General features: G+C 39.4%; 1 protein-coding gene across 2 annotated transcripts; it reads left to right on the plus strand.

The window, feature by feature from the left end:
* The first annotated feature begins 2,133 nt into the window (after positions 1 to 2,133).
* golim4a (golgi integral membrane protein 4a) lies at positions 2,134 to 19,550 on the plus strand. 2 transcript variants are annotated; one of them, XM_044120264.1, is made up of 16 exons: positions 2,134 to 2,836; positions 10,677 to 10,751; positions 10,831 to 10,880; positions 11,012 to 11,062; positions 11,305 to 11,455; positions 12,358 to 12,440; positions 12,603 to 12,686; positions 14,149 to 14,349; positions 14,445 to 14,726; positions 15,529 to 15,815; positions 16,012 to 16,085; positions 16,754 to 16,818; positions 16,990 to 17,193; positions 17,306 to 17,368; positions 17,553 to 17,639; positions 18,506 to 19,550. In XM_044120264.1, exons 1-16 carry the CDS (start codon positions 2,494 to 2,496, stop codon positions 18,647 to 18,649), a joined length of 2,244 nt encoding a protein of 747 aa, XP_043976199.1. In that variant the 5' UTR covers positions 2,134 to 2,493; the 3' UTR covers positions 18,650 to 19,550. The 2 variants fall into 2 exon arrangements, with proteins under 2 accessions (XP_043976199.1, XP_043976198.1); XM_044120263.1 differs by having other exon boundaries at positions 2,135 to 2,836; positions 11,009 to 11,062.
* Positions 19,551 to 20,818: the final 1,268 nt, after the last annotated feature.

Raw genomic sequence — 20,818 nt, forward strand, 5'->3', positions numbered from 1 at the left:
CATGCAGTGCTGAGAACAGTTACTTTTCAGTGATACCTTCTCAAGGTTCCCAAAACGCTGCTCATTTTGCTGTTTAATAGGTCTAAACTGGGACCAGCATGAAGAGCAATAGTAAAGTTTATTTTTATAACGTGTCGAAATGAGAACCAGGCATTGAAGACAATGGGGCCGTTGTGCTGAACAAGCATATTGGCTCCAAAGCAGCTTTTAGCCACTAAAGGGGACAATCTCTGAGGGCTGCCGGTGCCAGATGAACTTCTGGGCAAACGTTGTTATGATGATGATGAATTTAATTTGCATTGTGTTTGGAAATATTTTTAACATTTAGGTAAGAAAATCTATTTTAATCTTCTTATGCAAGAGAGATTCTAGGTTATATTAAATGCAACTTTAAAATGGTGAAAACGTTCACAAAATAGCTTTCTTGTTTTTCTAATATCCAACAATACCTACATGTAATTTCTAAATTCCATTCAACCATTTTCTCACACCCTTGTCCTTAGTGGGGTCGGCAGCAGAAAAAGGGCTACTGGTGTTTATCTCCAGCTACGTTCCGGGCGAGAGGCGGGGTTCACCCTGGACAGGTTGGGCAACGCAGAGACAGACGGGACAAACAACCAACCAAACACACACGCACACACACACAGAGACACACACACGCATCTAGGGAGAATTTAGAGAGACCAATTTACCTAACATTCATATTTTTGGACTGTGGGAGGAAGCTGGAGAACCCGGAGAGAACCCATGCATCCACAGGGAGAACATGCAAACCCCATGCAGAAAGACCCCGGGCCGGGAATCGAACTGCAAAGCAACAGCTCTACCAACTGGGCCACTGTGCAGCCCCAGTAATTTGTAAATTTCCTCTAAATAATACTTCTCAAAAAAGTCATTGAAGTTGTGATTAGTGAATATTAATCAGTCAAAGTAAATTCAAATATGGGCATTAAAAAGTACAAATATACTTTAAGATGTTGCTGAAAGGCATGCATCCATGCTTTTTCCTTGCACAGGCACAAGAATATTAGGCTCCACATTGCTGAGATTTTGTACACATTTTCTTGTTAGATTTCAGTACTGTAAGTATCATTTTCAACAGTTGTGTTGAAACATTTTAATTAGTCACAGCATCAGAGAAATGCAATTTCTTGGCATCTTAGAAAGATGAGATATCTGGTAACTTGATGGTACTTTTAGTTAACCACAGGGTGACAAATTTCCTACTGTTTGAACTAAATGAAATGCTGTCATCCTTGATTAGCTTCTCTCCAGGGGATCTGTTGATAGTAATAAGAAAGATAAAATACAGCCAGCATAAGCCTTTCATCTTCTTGAAGTTTTCTGTATACAGGGAAACACACAAAAAGCAGATGAATGTAAATGAAACAGAAACCTGACGTGGTTGAAACACAATCATATCTTTTGACAAAATAAGATATCATGCATATGTCTTCTGCAGCTTTTTTGTTTTTCACTGTAGTGTGTAGTCAGCTTTAGTTCTAACTACAGTCTATAATAGAGGGATCCCACATAGTAACTACTATGTGGGATCTTTTTTTTGACATCTTGACTATTTTTAGCACTATTTGAATGAGTGTCAAATCTACTATAAAAACAACTATTGACTGATTTTTATATCAATACTATTAAATTTGTTTGATGTTTTGGCAATAATACAATTAGTAAATTAGATCTTTAAGCCAATTTACTGAAGTCTAGTTTTCTGTTTAACTAATTGTGATTGAACTCTGTGTTTATAATGAACCTTGTCTATTTTCTATATCAAGGAAAAGCATGCCTGTTAAGTCTCCTTTGTGTGACACAGAGGAGCTGTCAGGATGGCAAGACATTGAATGATCATCACCATCAAATCCATCAAATTGACAGTTCCCTGAGGTCCCTGAACAGCCTTTGCTATATACATATATATACTGACCTCCAACAGAAGCAAAATTCGTGTTTAAGTGTCAGACAGCGAGATTTCTTTTATGGTAATCTTAATTGAATCCACATTTTACTTTGAAGACTGAACACTGTTTTAACCTGAAGTTGTACGAGATGTAAAATAATGCATTAAATTCACAACAGTGACTTGTGGCTCCTCGGGTTGGGTTTTGATGGAGCTCTGAAGCGGCCAATTGACAGCAAGCGTGAGGGTTGGAGTGGGGAAATCTGTGACTTTGGAGGAGGGACTTCCTCCGGAGCAGCAGTCGGATGGAAAGCTGCCTCTGGGCTGACACGTAACTAAAATTAAAGGTACTTCAGAGGCCTCGACCTGGACGCGAATTTTTCAACTTTAACGCAAGCTTGACGGAACTGCGTCGGAAACGTCTGAAGGAGGAAGAGGGGAGAACGAAGCGGCGCTGAAGCGTGAAGCCTGAGACTTCTTGTTTTGCGTTTCAGAACTGGGCAGAGCAGGACTTTGACTTGAAGTGAAGCGAAGATCTGAGCGACTCCTTTGAAGTGGAGTTGACTTGGCTAAAATAATGCATGCCGAAGCAAGTGTTTACACGTAAAGCGGTGCCGTTTCGTGAGTGGAAATGCTCGGGGAGTGACTGGGAGGGGTGCAAAAAGTTGAGTCGGAAGTTTCCACCAGCAGAGACTGGGCTTACTCGCGCAGACGGCGGGGAGGGGTGCGGGTCCAACATGGGAAACGGAGTGTGCTCTCGCAGGCAGCGGCGGATCTTCCAGTGCCTGCTGCTGGTCACCGTGGTCTGCGGGATGATGTACGGGGGACTCATGTCCTATGAGATGCATAAACAGCTCAGGAGGACCGAGGCGACGGCACTCAAGTACCAACAGCACCAGGAGTCACTCTCGGCACAGCTCCAAGGTAAACACTGAACTGATTGACAGAAAGGAGAGATTTCAACAACAAAACCGCAATTTTTATCCTCTGTTATGCTCGCTGACAAATGTTTTAGCACTTAAAATGATTACCAACCGCGAAAGACCATCTAAAGTGCTCTTTCAAATCTTAGAGAAAGTTTAATAAGATCTCAGTAAATCCCATTTAACTTCCTGAAATATAGAGTAAACAAATTAAGAAATGTTTAAATTTTTTGTTGTTGTTGTTTTTACTTTGCACTCTAACGATTGACTGAATAATGTATGAAAACTGATTAAAAATAAATTGTCATTGAGAATCAGTTTTTATACTTAATTCCACATCATCTATGCAAGAGAAATATAAACTGCCACAGGAATCAATGGTATACTGTACTACTTACCCATTAGTTGGGGTCAGGGTTGACTTAAATGCCAGCTCTAGTTGGAATTCAATTAAAAGCAATGCTATTGTAAGAATGGTGTCTCAGTGTCGACTGTTTAAAAGAGGCTGTTGTCAGTTTGGCCAAACTGGACCAGAACAGTACTGTAACCTGCCTGTCTTTGACCTCGTTTAACTTTCTAATCTCACAGGTTAATCTCCAGAAAGCTTTGTTTGGTTGGACAATGTTGCTGTTTGTGCTGCCTCTATGAAAGTAACATCAAATCTCAGAGAACCCAAGGTTTTTCTTTATTTGGTGCTTCACAAACACCTGGTTGTCATCATCATGTGGTCATCTGTACCCCAGCTGTGTGTCCACCAGGCAGCAGGTCATTCTGAATATCCGCTGCTGCTTCAGCTTTAGAGCAGGAAAGGGAAGTACTGTTGCTGCACTTTCCATAACACCGCTGCAGCACAGGTTTCAGGACCACTGCATCTGGCTTCTGTCCATCCAGCGAGCCTCTCTGGGCACATCCTGTTAGCTTTATAAACTCTACCAAACAATTTTATTAAGAAAAACATCAAAGTAAGTTTTATTAGCTACATTATCCCATTAACAATTCTTGAGTCCAGATGCTGATACTGTCACATGTTGTGCATCCAAGAAATTATCTGATTATGGATTTGTAAATGTTTTGCTTCAGAGTAGAAAGCATTGATCCAGACAGTTAGGGGTGCACCGATTGCAGTTTCCTGGCTGAACTTTCACCGATTAAAGCCTGACTTGCCAACTCCGATTTTGGCTGATGGCAATTTTTTTTTCTGAAATGTTGCTAAATATAGCAAGAATGCCGCTGAGCTGGTAACGGTGGAGTGAGTGTTGTTACACGGTCCGGTGGGCCGGCCTGTCAGTTAATTCTCTCTCACAGGAGAGCAGAAGAAAACAGTGGTTAATTATTATTATTATTTTTTGCTGAGGTAGATAAGACCGAGAGATAAAGTGAGGTTCAGATGCACGCATCCGCCAATCACCGATCTCCCAAAATTATGGAAATCGGTGCAGAGAAATCAGTACATCCCTACAAACAATCCTTTGCAAAAAGTCAGCATTGAATCTAGTGATTTAATAGCTGTATGGATGTAGCCTTATTTGGGATGTGCTGTTTGAAATACCAGGTGTTTGAAACCAGGAGCTTTTTGGCATTAGCATTATTTGGTTCAAAGTCCAGGGCGATATAAGGGTCTTGATGACATTTCAGTGACACTAAATCTCGATCTCTGGGGGAGCGGGTGACTACATTTTTGCCAAAGTCGAATGTTATGCAATATAATATCTGTAAAATGTGATCTGGAAATCAATTAAAGGCTATTTATTGTTTCTTGCAAAAGTTTTCCTAGCACTTGAAATCTTCTACATTTTGTCAGATCGTTAGTGAACAAGCAGTTTCATGAAGATCAAGAAACACAATAGAGAAGTCAGTCAGAACGTTGTAGAAAAGTTTAAAAAGTTGGTAAACAACATCCCGAGCTCTGGATAGTTCAATCTATCATACAAATGTAAAAAGAGTGTTACACCACTACAAACCTACCAAGACAAACAAGGAGAGCATAAATCAGATAAGCATCAAAGAGGTCCGTGATAACTCTGGAGAAGCTGCTGGAATCCACAAATCAGGTGGGCAAATCTGTTGCTCTCACACTCCACCAACCCAAATCCAAAAATATGGCCTTTATGGACAAATGGCCCAACGAAAGCAATATATGCAGCGACAGCGAATGAACTACTTTCTGCTGGTCTATCTCTATTTGTACTATGAAAAAAATTTGGAAAATATTAGAAATGAATACTATCTTATTGGTCAGTAATTAAATAACCTTTTCAAACCACACAACTTCAGGATCAGCATTAAATGTGATGTGATTTTATGAACTTTATAGGATGGAGAGGATTTGCTGATCACTGCCATTTTTTTTGGAAACCCGCTTGCAGACAAACGTTCAGCCTTTTACAAGATCATAAAATGATAAAGGGGAAGAATCTGGCTGATTTTATTTTAAATGCAACATTTTAAATGAACTGAATAGCAGTGCAATTTACAAGCTTTCAGCGCAGTTATTCTGCTCTCAGCCATTGGTAATGGCTCAGACATAATTGGATTTAGATGAGGAACTGTTATTTGATTAATTATAAAGATTGGCTGTTCCAAAAGACACCCCTAATTTAGTTACTGTAAAGAAACGGCAATAAATGTAGACTAATGTACTTGAGGTTAGAATAATAGTGGCAGAGCTGTTTTTACTTCCCCTTCCCCTCCTCCATCATCGCAGTCAGGTCAACAGTAGTAAACCTCACTCATTTACTCCCTTATAAACACACTCTGCTGTGCTGACACGGGCTGGGGTTTTGTTTCATTCCAACATTTTTTTATTTGAAGTAACGTCCTGGGTGGAGAACTGTTTACCAAATATCTTTGTAGAACGGGTTAAAGGCACGTCTGCGTTTGGGTTTCTCACATAAGCTTTGGAACCAGTCATCTCCAGTAGTCTGTAATCCATGTAACCAGAAATCATCTGTCTAAATTACCCACCGCTTTGTTCAGCAGGCTGTGTATGCAGTTAGCCTGAGGCTCCACCGTACTCTGTGAGACGATATACATGCTCATGAATGGAGGGTTTTGTTGTATGCTTACAGGAGACAGCAATAGTGCACTTTAGTGTATGTCAAGCAGCGGCTAAGTCACTTTTCCTAGCTACTTGGCAATGATTAGGATTCAGCGGATATTAAACACCGACAGTAAGGCAGATTTATCCACAAACAGAATGCCAGTGTTGTGACACTCTTCGAATGCAATGCTGTTGCTTAATTTGTTGTGGCTCAATTTTTGAACCGCACCCGGAACTTTCATTGTGAAAAGATGAGCCACCCCACCAATCGCATTGCCCAGGGAATTCATCTCGTCCGCCAAATGTTAAAGGTTGCTTCGTCCTATATTTAGAGGATGTGCATAGCTTGTGGGTTGTGAGGTAGCCATATTGATTTTCTGTTACCCTTTGCTACACCAAGCCGGCAATTGTTATTGATTTAAATGATTGAGCAAGCACTCTGAAAAAATGTGTCACTTTGATTTCTCATCCTCTGAAACCTCATTTGTTCATGTCTGAGCTTTATTCATATCAACACATTAGATCAGAAGTTACTTTACAGTCACATTTGTCAAGTTTTTGCTCACCAAGTATCAAGAACTTCCAAATCCCTTTAATGTTCATATGTGTACATATAGAAACATCTCAATCAATTATGCTATAATCAAGAAGTTACTTTATTCCAGTAAGTCAGTTCAGATGTAGATTCGTTACACACACATTGATATTTAATGCATTTATTTTGTTAATATTGATTATGACTTACAGCCAATTAAAAATACAAAGTCAGTTTCTCTCCAAATCCTGAAATGATCTAAAATCAAGAAAAAAACATATTGCAGAAATATGATGTTATGGTCGACACAATAATGCGGAAGACTTCTCTGAAAGTTGTCCCATTCACAGTGCTGACACAGTGTTGACAGGTATATCTTCAGTCTTGGAATAATTGCAAAGCAAAGCCCATTCGAGAGCATGTTGGAGATTCACTAGCCGTAGACTGAAGGCAGTGTTTCAAGAGTCAACAGTGTTTTAAGACGTATCCAGGACATCGGTGAAAACTGTCCCTTTCCTTGTGGAAAGTTTCTCCTAGAGTAGCAACATGAGAAGCATTTTACCTGAGACAAAAAGAAAAGTTGGGAAACCCAACTTTTCACAAGTAGAAGGTCAGCGCAGCTGTCTACCATAGCAGAGGTGCCTAACCTTTTTTTTCCCCCCATGGACCGGTGGTGAAGCATAATAATAAACACAAGACGACGTCTGGGCCAGGCTGGGAGCTCGCTCTCCAGCTCTCCACTCACTCCTATATGTCAGCAGGTCTGCTGCTCCTCCTGTTCCTTCATCACAGCTCACCTTCCTATTTATCAGGCATACCGCTGAAAACACACAAATGCTTAGGGGTTTTCAAAAGAAAAATGTTCTCACAGTCTGATAACCACAAATAAAAAAGGTATCAACTTGGACCGGTACCAGTCCTGGTTTTGATAACTTTATGCATCCCTTTGCTAGAGTCGCTCATACAGCAGAACTTGGCAGCTGCCCACGCATCCGAAAGCACCATCATCTGCTTTAATGGTTTGGTATCTTCAAGTTCATCAAGATACTTTCAGTCTGTTGACGTTTCTTTCCTTCCTTCATTGGTCTTGTGTGTGTAATCTCATTTTCAGAAGAACTAAATTCAGGGTTTCGATTAGTCATAATAATTCAAATGAAATACGTGCTTGAAATAAATCACTTGAAAGAATGAGTTCAAATTTTCCTTTTTCTTACGTGGATATTCCTGTTTCTGGGTTCAGAGGGATACAGAAGTGCTTCATGTGTGGGTAACAGTCACCACCGCAGGGTTAAAATAAAGCACCCACAGTTGCCACAGGAACAGGAAATTCGATACCTAGCTGCATCACATTTGTTTTGCACAGATGTCTACTAGTACTCATAAATATATTTGAGATAAAGTGCAGTAAGATGTTTTACAGCTTATTTTGTTTTACACAGATTTTACAGAAGAGATACATCAATAATTTTTAAGCCAGACCTTAAAAATGATTAACTGGATTTAGGACGTATCCCTCTTGACAATGAGACCTTATGTCTCAATGAGATTTACTTGGAACAAATGGAAGTAAAAGTAAATAAATGACCTCGTATACATAAGCCATAATAACAAAACAGGATGTAATCAGAACAATCAAGCCATGGACTGGAAAGAGATTCTCTGATACCCTGGAGTAAAAATAACACACTGATGTAGTTTCACTATGTTCACACACACACACACACACACACACAAACTCATATGTTGCGTAATCTGACTGTTCGGCTACTTCAGGAAACCAGTGACGTTAAATTTGTATTCATCATTTTGTCAACACATAATGCCTGCATTTAATCACATTTTTAGATGTGAATTATTATTGCAACCAAGAACGGAAAAACAGTGAAAGTAACAATTCCAAAAATATTTGTTTGGTTTTGCAAACAAAATCACATTTATTAGTTTGTCATTGATTGAAAATGATTGGTAAGGAGCTAAGGGAACTTTCTTATACATTTTCTGCAGTGTTTTCACCTTTACCTCTGATGGAAACATCGTTTAGGTTAATAGATTTTGAGACATTTTCTAAAGTGCAGATTTTTTTCCTCAAAAGGTTTAAAAACAGCTGCAGACCTGCACAAATGGCACCATTTAGCAAAGCTTCAAACGGACAAAATAACCAGCAGCAGGAAAAAGATTGGCCTATTCATTTGTATTGGGGCATGCCTGATTCTAAGACCAAGGTGGATTTTTCATTATCTAGACTATAATAAAAGATTTTGTTTAGTCAAAACAACTTTATCCTATTTATTTATGTTTTATTGCGTTTATGAACATAAATGTAATAAAGCGTTTCTACTTCTCATTGTGACGGTAAATAAGAAGTAGAAACATAAAAAACCAGCAGGTCCCTTCCCTGATGGGGTTTATGGGATTGTTGGAGCTGCAGCTTTTAAAATCCGTCTATAAAAACCAGTCGAGCTCAAATGAGGTCAGATTTATTTATTTCCTGTTTTAAAAATACATGTTATTCAGATTGCTTCAGAAGCTTACAATATATAATAATGTATTGAAACTAAAACTAAGATCAATTTAAAAAAGCAAAGTGTATGTTAAAAGAGAAAACTGTAAAATCTTATTCCATGAATAATAGATGTTTGGTGTAGAAAGCCATTAGGCAGCTGTTGTGTATTCGGTCTTAATGGTGAGCTGCCTGCGTGCGTGTGTGCGTGTGTGTGCGTGTGTGTGTAAAACCTACAGATTCACCAGATACTCAACCTCCCTTTTAACACTATGGGTCAAATACAATCAATACAATCTTTTCCACATGTAAAGCAGCAGGTCAGCAAAGGTCCACCGCTACAGAGAACCCTGTTGTTCTCACACTGCAGGTAGACTGAAGCAGCAGTGTGAGGAGCACGTTTCAAAAATACCCAGAGAATGAAGACTTGGTTAGTTTGGTAGTCAGAGCTGCAGTAGATCTCTCAACCCTTCAGCACTGAAAGCAGAACCACATCAGAGAGGTGCAGTGTGAACTTTTCATTGAAACTGAATCTGATGAGTGTATTGCATTGACTCACTGTATGGAATTGTGAAATGGTCCTGAAAAAATCTTAGATGTTTATGCAATATACATAGACATCTTTTTCCGTGTCTGGATCTGCATACAGCTACATAAACTGAGTCAGCTAAGTTTGTGGTTCCTCAGAGTCACTCTGATTCTACTGCAAATAATAATAATTATCATGCTGTCACATTTAGAAATGAGATGGTTTTATTCCAGACTGCTCATATTTCTGCTTTCTCTGTTCAAACATGTTCCTAATCTTTGTTTCAACTCCTATTTTTTTTTCATAAATGTTATGAATTATCGCTACAAGCAAGATCTTTTTTTTTTGTTTTTGCAACTTAGAAGCATTCCTCTATTACACTCATCTTCTATATATTTCTGTAGCTTATAACATCCTCCATTTTTGCAGTCATTATTTATTTATCAATGTATTCCCAAGAACATATGATTGCTTTGTTTAGAAAAAGTTAATACATTTTTCATGGGCGGGAAAATCCCTCATAATCGTCAAGCTGAGTTATTGGCAGGCACTCCTGATCTTTCCAATGATCCTGGTGGTCTGTCTTAAAAGTGTGGGTGGATAATTCCTTATAAAAAGTTTTTCAAAATAAAGTTGACGTCTTTATTTCTGGATTGATACCTACCTCTATTCTAGTTAAGCAGTAGTGTTTTTTGGAAAGATATAATTCTTTGTGTGGTTGCTGTATTTTATTGTTAAAACAAGTTTAATTGCATTTATTTAGAAAAACAAGTTACCCGTTTCCTTTGAAGAGTGTTGATTCTTTTTCTAGTCAGTTCAGATTTATTCGAAGGTGGATGACTAAATAACAAAACAAAAAGCGACATTGAAATACTAGGTTTATTTACTAAATAGTTCAGTTTCTTTCAGAGAATAACAGACTTCATGAAGCCTTTACTGTTGTGTAGTCGGTGGCTCTCAGCTACAATGTAGTTCAGAATCTGCTCCTCTGAGGCAGCTTCCTCTCCTGCAGTGAGCTGTCGCTGCCTGGTTAAATAAATATGACGCCTGGCCGACATGTCACCCACAAAGCTCACACCCTGCCTCTGTCGGCCCCACTGAAACAAATGCTTGAGTGTGTTGGAGCCCTTAGGTTTGTCACTGTGTTCATATTTAGATGGTAGCTCCATTTGATTTCTCTTCCACCTGGATCTTCCTTTTGTGCTTTATCTTAATATTGTTTTTATTTAATACCTAGTGGTGTATGAGCATCGATCAAGGTTGGAGAAGTCTCTTCAGAAGGAGAGGTTAGAGCACAAAAAGGCCAAAGAAGGTGAGATAGACATCTACTTCTTTGTTACTATTTTTAAAGAAAAAGCAGTTTACATTAACTCATATTTTTCCCCCCTCAGATTACCTTGTTTATAAACTTGAAGCGGAGCAATCTCTGAACAAAGAGAAGGTGGGTTTCTTTTCCTTCTCTCTTCGGACTGTTGTCATTCTATGCTCTTCATTGTTAACATTTTGCACTATAATGCTATATGTGGATAACAGAAGATGTCGTAATTTTGCTTCTTGTGTTTTAAACAGCAGGATGCCAACAGCAAACTCAACTCCTTGCAGGTGCAGCATCAGATGCTAAAGGTTAGAATGATCACGTAGATGCCCTCTGATTCAACCTGCTTGGTGCTTTCCTCTGTTTTTTTTTTTCTTGTTTGAAAACAGACATTTGCATACTTTACCCAGATATTTTCCTATTGTGCAAGTATGCAAATAGTCCTAAAGTTTTGCAGTACTTGTCCCATCTCCTCTGATTTTCATGTACAGTTGGTGTATTTGTAGTCTAGGAAAGCCACACGGTGATGAAAGTCTTTTATTTCTGTCAGAATCAGCACGATGAGCTGAAGAGGCAGTACTACGAGCTAAACGAGCAGCACCAAGTGCAAGGCGAGGACCACAGCCGGCTGCTGGACGAACACAGAGATCGCTACAATAAACTGCAGCAAGCCAAAGAGGTGGAGGTCTCCCAACTTAAAGGTAGCGATGGTTTCATGTGGCTAGAAATACCACAGAGCAATGGTTTTTAACGCGAAAAAGTTTCAAACAAGCATCTGGAACATAATCGAACTGATTAAATTAGAAACAAACAACAACTACTTCAGCTAATTCTAGATTATAATGTAGATATGGTATCATATTAACATTTATTTAAAGTTATTTCAATAAATAAACTTAGGCCTGAACATGGAATAAACACAAACTACATGCTATAGTAGTTTTCAAGTGAACATCTTATGTTCTTTATTGACTTGTTTGTAAAAAAACAAACAAAAAAAACCATTTATTTGGCGTTTGTAGCAGGGTAAAATTTGCAAAAGGAATGAGGAAAAAAATTTGAATACACAGCAGGTAAATTTTACAAAGATAAATTAATTTTGCTCCCAATTAGTTTATTCCTAGTTATATAACTTTTGTCTTCATGAAATTTTAAATAATTTCTCATTGGACAGTATAAAGTTAAGTAATGTCTGAATCCCTTAGCTCTTGACTTTAGTGAGATCTCAGAAGGTTTTTACACCAAAGCGTCACTTACGTGATGGGACTAACTAAATATGGTACACTGTCAAATTTCTCCTAAAGCAGAGAGAGATGCTTAACTACAGGGTTTTCAGTTTAAAATCTTGCTATTACATTTCGCTTTAAATACCACCAGAAGTCATAGTAGAAGTGTCAGTCAAGTCAGTTTTGGAAGTTGAGAACGACAGTATTTTACATGACGCCACTCATCCTTTATCACAGAATCTCACATTTCCCATACATGCTTCTAATTTTACTTAATTTTACGCCCAATTCATTAAAATATACAATAAGATGGGCCAGAGATCTGTTTGTCTCTATGTCTATGTATAGAAAGGTAATGTGTGTCATGCTTCTAACAGAGCATGTTTATAACCTGAGAGAAGAAAATAAACAACTGAGGAATGCCCACCGTGAGATTCACACCCAGCTGCAGGATGCCCAGGTGAGGAGGACCCAGCGGTTTATCTTTAAGATTGTTCTCTCTAATTACACAATAAGTAAATATCTCGCCTGGCTGACAACATTTTCTCTTACTCTAAAAATATGCTGACATGACTGCAGAGTCTGCTTGGCTCTAAATGCATCGGTTCTGCTCTGTGTTCAGCTCAAGCATCAGAACCTGAAGGCCGTCCACGACCAGCTTGCACTGACCCTAGAGGACCACAAGAGTGCGCTGGCTGCAGCTCAGGTGGGAAAGCTGTGATACAGTCCTGTTGTTTTCCAGTCACATAACACCCAGGCAGACTAACACTCAGGATATGTTCTTACCCAGGTGTCCTGAAGGTACGCCGTGTAAGCTCCAGGGAAAGGTTCTTATGATGACTTTAATTAATTTAGCCTCATCTAGTTCCACTAATATGTCGTTGCAGCTTCGTTTTTTTCTAGAAAACATACGAGGTAAATGACCCTGTATTATATTGGACCTGTAAGGATGGATATTCAAAAACTCTTCTCTTTTTTTTTTTTTTTCTTGCTGCTCTTCCTGCCTGTTAGGATTCCTTAATCGATTTTATGGCTCTCCATTAGTGCTTCTGGTTGAACACATCCTCTCCGCTGCAGGGGGTTTGGGTCAAAACAGTTAATCTAAAACGTGCTGAAGCCAATCGGATGGAGATCTGTGATAAAACGATGAGGGGAAATGAAACAATGGGGCAGAAATGAAGGAATTAAAGAAGGCTTTTTGGATTTAATCTCACTGTTCTGGTCAAGCATATGCATGTGTGTTTTCAGAGGGAGAGCTTCAAACTGATAGTGTTACCTTCTCCTAAAAGGACGTTGTTGACTAAAGATATTCCATGATGTTTTAGCGCTCATTATGCAAATGAAGTGGATATTGAGTTGGAGGCACATGCAGTGATTTTAGCTGCATATAAATGATACAACTTGGCATTTCCTTGTAAATTCTGGGTAGTGATTCTGTTTAAAGCTAAATACTACATGGGAAGAAAAGTTATGTGTGATTCTGTATCATTTATCAAGAGGAAAAAAGTGAGAAGAAAACACTATATTGCAAGAGTAGCTATTTAATTGACGAAAGGCAGAGTTAATATTTAGAACACAATATATCTTTGCACTTCCCTGAATTTCATGTAGTGATAAATTTCTAGCCGAAATCACAATGTTGAATTTTGTTGTACTTTTAGTCATCTCTTATGTCGTCATTGCAGTGAATGCCAAAACAAATCATTGAATTATTCACCTTTAATTAGGTTTATTATTCAAAATAAAATAATTTTTATTCAGTAGAGGTAAAAAATTATGAGGCACATTTTTTGATATCCATTTTCGTTAGGATTTCTCTTTCAGAATTTTTGTATGAGATGATGTGTACTAAAATATTTATTATTATTATTATTATTATTATTATTATTATTATTATTATTATTATTATTATTATTATTATTTGATTCCAGGAGTGAAGGCGGCAGTCTTTCAGTGTGAGAAAGAGCTCACACAGAAAGAGCTTTTTGTGCTTCTACAAGCACAAAAATAAGGTTCTGTGTTTGTAAAACAAAGACGCAATGTTAGCAACATTGAGCTCTTAATCTTTCTGATCACTGACCTGTTTTTGAATGATTGTTATTTTTTTTAATAGTTGCACAGTTTTCCAATATCTCAGCTTTTCTTCTGTTAATGTTGTGTCTCTTTAGGTCCAGGTGGATCAATACAAGCAGCTCAAAGACACTTTGAACCGGGAACCAAACCGGGTACAACCCGATCCAAACTCTGTTGCTCAGCAGCTGCATGCAGCCACAGTAACAGCCGAGTCCCATGTTCACCAATCCCAGCAGGCTGCTAAAGAGACGCGCGTTCAGGGAGAACAGCGCCCCCACTGGGACACCGAGTCAAGGGTAATGAGGGAATTCTCATTTGATGAATAAATCTTGATAAAGCTGCTCTGAATATACAAATACTCTTAATTATCTTCCTGCTGCTTCCCTTTAAGTTGGATAATCAGGAAGAGAAGGAGGCCAACCCCCAGTCTGAGGTCAATTCCCACCCTGCTGTGTCCCAGCCCGGCCTGTCTGAGAGGGATGAGGACAGAGAGGGAGAGGCTGAGAGGAAGAGGGAGCTGGCAGAGGAGGAGATGGCTCAAGCAGGACAGCCTCAGAAGCTGGAGGAGGACCTGGACCAGGCGCATGATGAGCAGATGGAGGAGGAGGAGGAGAGGGAGGAAGAGCAGCCTGATGAGAACGCGTTGGGCAGACAGAGACGGCAGCCACAGCTGGTAGGAACCAGGAGACACTCAGCTAGTTCACAGCTACTCACAATGAAAGGCCACATTTTTACTTTTCAAAGTTATTGATTTTAGAAACGATTAATGGGATTAATTGTTTGTTGAAATAATCGTCAACAGATTTAGTAATTAATTGTTAACTGGAGTATACAGACTCAAAAAGAGGCCATTTGTTGAAGGAACAACATACTCAGAGCAGCAATTAGTTTTAGCTCAACTCGGTTCAAAATCTGGGGAAGAAAAAAAATAGATTTTTTTGCTGGATTGTAAAAAACTAGATTTTTTTTTTTTACAATCCATTTATTAATCAGTTAATCCAAATCATCTCTGCACTGAACTGACATTAAGTCGACTTTTCACTTGTTCACATGTATTCTGTGATGTGAAGTGGAGTGGAATAATTCAACAAACCAACACTACACATGACTGAATACAAGATCACCATGGGTGAAATATGGCAGTGGCAATATCATGCTGTGGGATGCTGTTATTTATGGCAGATAGAAAAGATACGACTCATCAGAGGCTTGAAACTGGAATAGAGGTTCCCTTCCAACTAGACAACAACCCTAAATCAAAAATATTCGTCAACTAAAATCTTCTAAAAATACTTTGAAATACGTTATATATAAAAAAAAGAACAAAACATAAAAAGTCTACACAGAGTCTGTGTAGAGTGTGTGAAGTCACAAAAAGGGACAAAGTAATGTGTCCTTTATCTACTGAGGCATGTGTGCAATTCAGACAGATGGACGACTTCTGTCTGCGTTTCCGTTTCGTTGTGGTTTCTTAGGACAACAACGTAGAGCTGCACCAGGGGGCTCAGCTGCAGCAGCAGGGGCCAGCTCAGGTGTACCACCTGAAGTCAGCCTACGAGCAGCAGCAGGAAGAGCGGCGCCTGGAGGCCCAGAGGGACAACGAGCGCAGGCAGATCCAGATGCGACAGGAAGCGCTCCAGGCGCAGCGAGAGAAGGTGCTGAAGGAGAGGGAGCAGCGGCTAAAGGAGGAGAAGGAGCGAGAGGAGCAGCAGAACAGGGAGGCTGACAGAAAAGAGCAGCAGCTGAGAGAGGAGCACCAGAGGTCAGGTTCAATGTTGAGCCTTGAAGTTTCATAAAGAGGCACACAAGTTTTAAATCGTTTTACTCTTATCAAGAACAGTTCAAGTCGGTAAACTGATAGTACAGCGAGTTATTGTTCAGAGTCAGAGAAATGTGTTTAAGACGAGGTAGTAAAGGGGGATATCTTTTCTAAATGTCAATTATTGTTGCTTTGTTAGGAAAAGAATGGAGTATGAGAACATGGATGGAGACGTTCCAAGAGAAGAGGACCGTCACACTGCTAATGAAGAAGGTGGGACAAGAAAAGCTCGGGACAAATCCAGTTTTTCATCCCTAATATATTTATTTTGGGTTTAGTTGTAATCTTTAGATACAAAAGTCATCAAGAACTCCACTGCATAATCCCTGAATAAATTAATATATCTGATGAGCATGTGTGAGGCATTCGTAACCCATTTCTTTCAAACTGAGTTTTGACCATCTTCAGCTGTGTTATTGCAACTGAAATCAGAGATTCAGTGAACATAAATAAACTAGAGGCTCATGTTATTTATATACAGTTTTTTTAAAATATCAGTGAGTGCCTCTGCTGTTGGTTCTGCGTTTCTGCGGTCTTCTCAGCTTCATGCAGCTTGTTGGAGCTTGTTGTCTGTATGCTTCAATGCATAAGAACAAAGGCCATAACTCCAGAGTGAAAAGGAACCATACAGAGCAGATTTACAAAATAAGGATAAGTTGATACAGAGAAGTAGAGTGGGAGTGGGTGCAGCCAGTAAACAATCATAGACCCCAAAATACCTAATAAAAGAGAGTTAGAAATTGTTTTCTAACTTGTTTTTAGGCATTAATTGGTTATTTTTATGAGAAATGGTTATTACACTACAGTACATATCCAGAATGAAATGATTTCTGTGTTATACCTTTAAAAGCACTTACATCTTGTTTACACTCTGTTGGCAGAGAGAGACGTTCACATGTTACATGAAGAGGAACAGGAGGAGAAACAAGCAGCAGCCCCACATCAGGTGACTGTCTACCCTCAGCCTTTACGTTAATCACTTGCTTCTTTTCTTTACCCACCGCATAAAAATGCGACTTTTGACATGCAGCATTTGTCTGATTTGTTTTTTTAATTATTTCGCTCCATATTTAAAACACAGAGTCTTTCCTATAACGGATTTAATTCTCCTCTGGAGGGCGGCGTGGCTGGTGAGGTCGATCCTGAGGATGACCCCAACAACCAGGGAGAGGATGAGTTTGAGGAGGCCGAGGACGAGCGTCTGGCACACAGGGCTGCTGAGGAGGAAGAAGAGGGGGAGGAAGAGGAGCCAGCTGCTCCTGGCCAGCACATAGACTCTCATCCGGGCCCCGGCCGGCCTGCTATGGAGGAGGAGCTGGTGGTGAGTGCAGGAACATGGATGGTGTGAGGAGGACAACGGATCCACGCCTGGGGAAAGGATTGGGATAGGAAACGATCCACGATGCACTTATGTTTTTATTTTGTTCTTCCAGATGGCTGGAAACCCAGATCAACAGGAGGATGCAGTGGATGATCAATACCAGGAAGAAGACGAGGTAAGGCGGGTTCACAACACAGCTTTACAACATTTGAATAAATAAAAAAGAAAAAGTTAAAAAACTTGACGTGCTCTGTGTCAAACTAACCCTAACCATCATTTACAGGACTTTGGTCAAACTCAAAATATATTTCAAAGTATTTTCTTAACGGAGAACATTTACTAAGTCATTTTCACTGAAGGCTCAGGAGGATGTAGCTGGTGGAGAGAAAAGGGAAGAAGAGGAGGGAGTTGAAGAGGAAGATCCATATAATGAGAACACAGAACAGGTGAGTTTTGTAGGGAAAGAGCTGAAAGCTGGTCTTTTATTCCTAAACTGTGCAGTAAGATGGAATAATCCACTGTAAAAAAAAATAATAGAAAACTATTTCTCCCTTGCTGCAAATGATAGTGCATTATAATGTAACAGTGAGCTTTGGAGGTTCTTTATACCTCCATTCCCATCCTGTTAGGGTTCCAACTATTGTGCCTCCATTGCACCTTTGAATGCATTTCAGCTACATGTTGGATGTTTCTACTTCTTTGAAGTGTTGAGGTCTCCTTGTGCAACACATGATTATTTTAAATACTTTTTTTTTTTTACACACATTTATCAGGAGTGCATGTAAACCTGCCCTAGTTTGTATACAATAGCAGCTGAAGAATTAGCTGGTGTTCAGCTATGTGTGTACACGTCTTTGTTGTGTGACTGTAAGTTGAACCCAGGCCCTTGTGAGCTCTGCTAAATTGGGTCAGTCAGGTGCTGGGTTTGTCAGGGTGTCAGGTTTTCACCAGGGCTTGGATTATCTGTTGAAAGGAAACTAAGTGAAAGGAGTTCTTGGTCAGATGTCATCAGAAAATGTAATATCTGGAGTTTTTAGACTGCTTTTCATAACGTTAAAATGTCAGTGAAAAAGACATTTCAGTCCCTTTGACTCCTTATCCTGGACCTAAAGTAGCAATGTTTTACTCCATTGTTTGTGGCTGTTGCAGTATGTACAGTCAGGTTTTTGTTTCACTGCTAAATCGAATAATTTACACATAAGTAGCCTGACCCTGGAAGTTTACCCTGAACCTTTAAAACAATCGTTAATAAATCAAAAATACAATGTTTAAGTGACTCAGTCCTTTTGTCTGTGCTTGTTATGTGGACCAGAACGATGCAAAAAACCAGGATGGACGCAGGAAGAAACAGAACCACCAGAATGGAGCACACGAGGAAGAAAATTACGAGGAGGAGGTGGAGGAGGAGGAAGCAGCCGGTCAAGATAAGGGAACCAATCGAAGAGCAGAAATGTAGGCTGAGCAGCTGCGGTGCATTTTGTGCTGCTAGTACAGCCAGTCAGGAATTAAAACCAGCCATCCATTCAGAATTTTGCTTCGGAAAATCTGAAAATTGTGCCAGAAACATAGGAATCCAAACACTGAACACTGTGGAAATGGACACAACTTTTAACGCTAAACTGCATACATGATTGTGTATTTTTATTTTTATTTTTATTTTTTTACCTTAATCTCCTTTTCTGTTTCCTTGCTCCTCTGGATAAGAGAATGTATTTTTTTATCTGTATGCTGAGTTTGTGTTTGAGGAAAGAAACAAAAATGCAATTCTAATATTGTCAGGCCCATTTTGTATGTTTTTTTTTGCAGACAGTTGTATTTTTGCAAAGCTTAGATGTTCATTTACATCAAACATTCCAATGAGTAATGACATTTTATTATTTATTGCCGGTAGTAACAACTCTGACAATCATTAAATGGTGCAACATTTTAAAACATTCATCTTCTGCTGGAGGAAGATTGACATTTAGGCTTTAACCAGCTTCCAGCAGGGTGACTCACAGGGGCATTTTCTCTGGATCTTTCTGTAAAATGCCACTCAAGAGACATTTGTGGCAAAGCCGCGAAGGGCTGAGGGTCACACTGACATGTGCCTTTCCATTCGTGGGATCCTCTCATCTATCCTAGTCGCTTAAGATTTAGGAAATAATTTTAATATAGGAGAAGAGATGTGAGGATGCCGTATGAGCTGAGGTTTATTTCCAGTCGGCTGCTGGTGTGAATAAAATTCACCATGTATAGAGAACCTTTTTGTAAATTTGTACACCTGTTATATTTGATACAAAACAAAGGGACTTTTGATTGTCTTATTGCCTTGTTTGTCATTTTGATGAAGTGTGTAATAAAGAGGTTAAAAGTTCTAAGTTTTGGGTAAGTCTCAAACACTTAAAATTTACATTTTTCTCATTGTTTTTCATGGACAGATTTTTTTTAGTTTATTTGAAGCTGTAATGTAATTTTCTGTGTTAAACTAACAAAGCACTCAAATTACTATTCATTTGTTAGGAATAATTGAAAAAACAAAATGTTTTTATTGCCAAATTAGTGCCTTCATTGACCAAGTAAATGGAAATTGTCAGTATGAAAATGTTTGGGGCAGAATACAAGTGGTAGGCTTATCAAAGAGTGCAGACGGCTTTCAGTTTAATTTATATTTATACTTTTTATAAACGTTTATCATCCACAAACATTCTTAATCAATCAAACCATCTCTTCTCCGTCTCTTTGCCTGTGCCATCCCTACGGATCAAGTTTTTCTCCACCACGTAGCTTCTCGTTTTGCTCTTTTCCCTTCGTTCTGTCACCATCGCTCCGCAGCTATGAGACGGCAGATTTCTCTTTTCTCCCCAACGGGGACAGGAGGATGGAGAAGCAGTGCGACGCTAACAGGTGTCTCATTACTGAGCTAATATCCAGCCATGGGGACGTGTACACACAAGTGTGTTTTTGACAGTGACAAGATATGGCAGAGATAGCGAGTCCTCCAACGTTCCTCACATTCCTCCATGTTTCTCAGTTATTTCATGGATGAATTACCAGGAGTGAATAAATTGAACATGCTGATAGCCTGGAGCCAAACCCTATCTTGAGACCAATGCCCGCATGATTCTCACCGGTTATCAGAGCTAATACAGCGACAAGGTTTACTATAAAACTGAAGCCTTGCATCCAGTGATGGGAAACGGCTCCCACTGTATCCTGCTTCCACAGACCAGCTGCTCTGCTTGACCTGGATCCTGTTTGCAGCGTAAACATCTAGTGAGCTCATTATCCCATCCCTCTGCAGCATCCCTCACTCATCAACTGGAGACTTAGCTTGTTTCGCTGAACACCCGACTGCACAAACACTTTTTCGCACTTAAACAAGTCCTAATGAGGCATGTAACTGCTACTTTGTGCAGGGCTGTATGTGCTTGTTAGAGCGTAATTTCTGCCCAAATTGTGTTTTTTTGTTGTTGTTTTTTCTGAATTAGGCTGAGAGCTGAGGACTCTGAGCTGTGTTTGTCTGAATGTGTGCTCGATTTGAATGTTTGTGGGTCGTGGCAGCTTTTCATATTCACACACTCTGTAATATTAGATAGCCAAGTTTGAGGGAAAGGAGCACCTTAAAAGTAAAACTATTATCAAA

Source organism: Gambusia affinis, linkage group LG06 (assembly GCF_019740435.1).
Source record: "Gambusia affinis linkage group LG06, SWU_Gaff_1.0, whole genome shotgun sequence".
Taxonomy (NCBI): Eukaryota; Metazoa; Chordata; class Actinopteri; order Cyprinodontiformes; family Poeciliidae; genus Gambusia; species Gambusia affinis.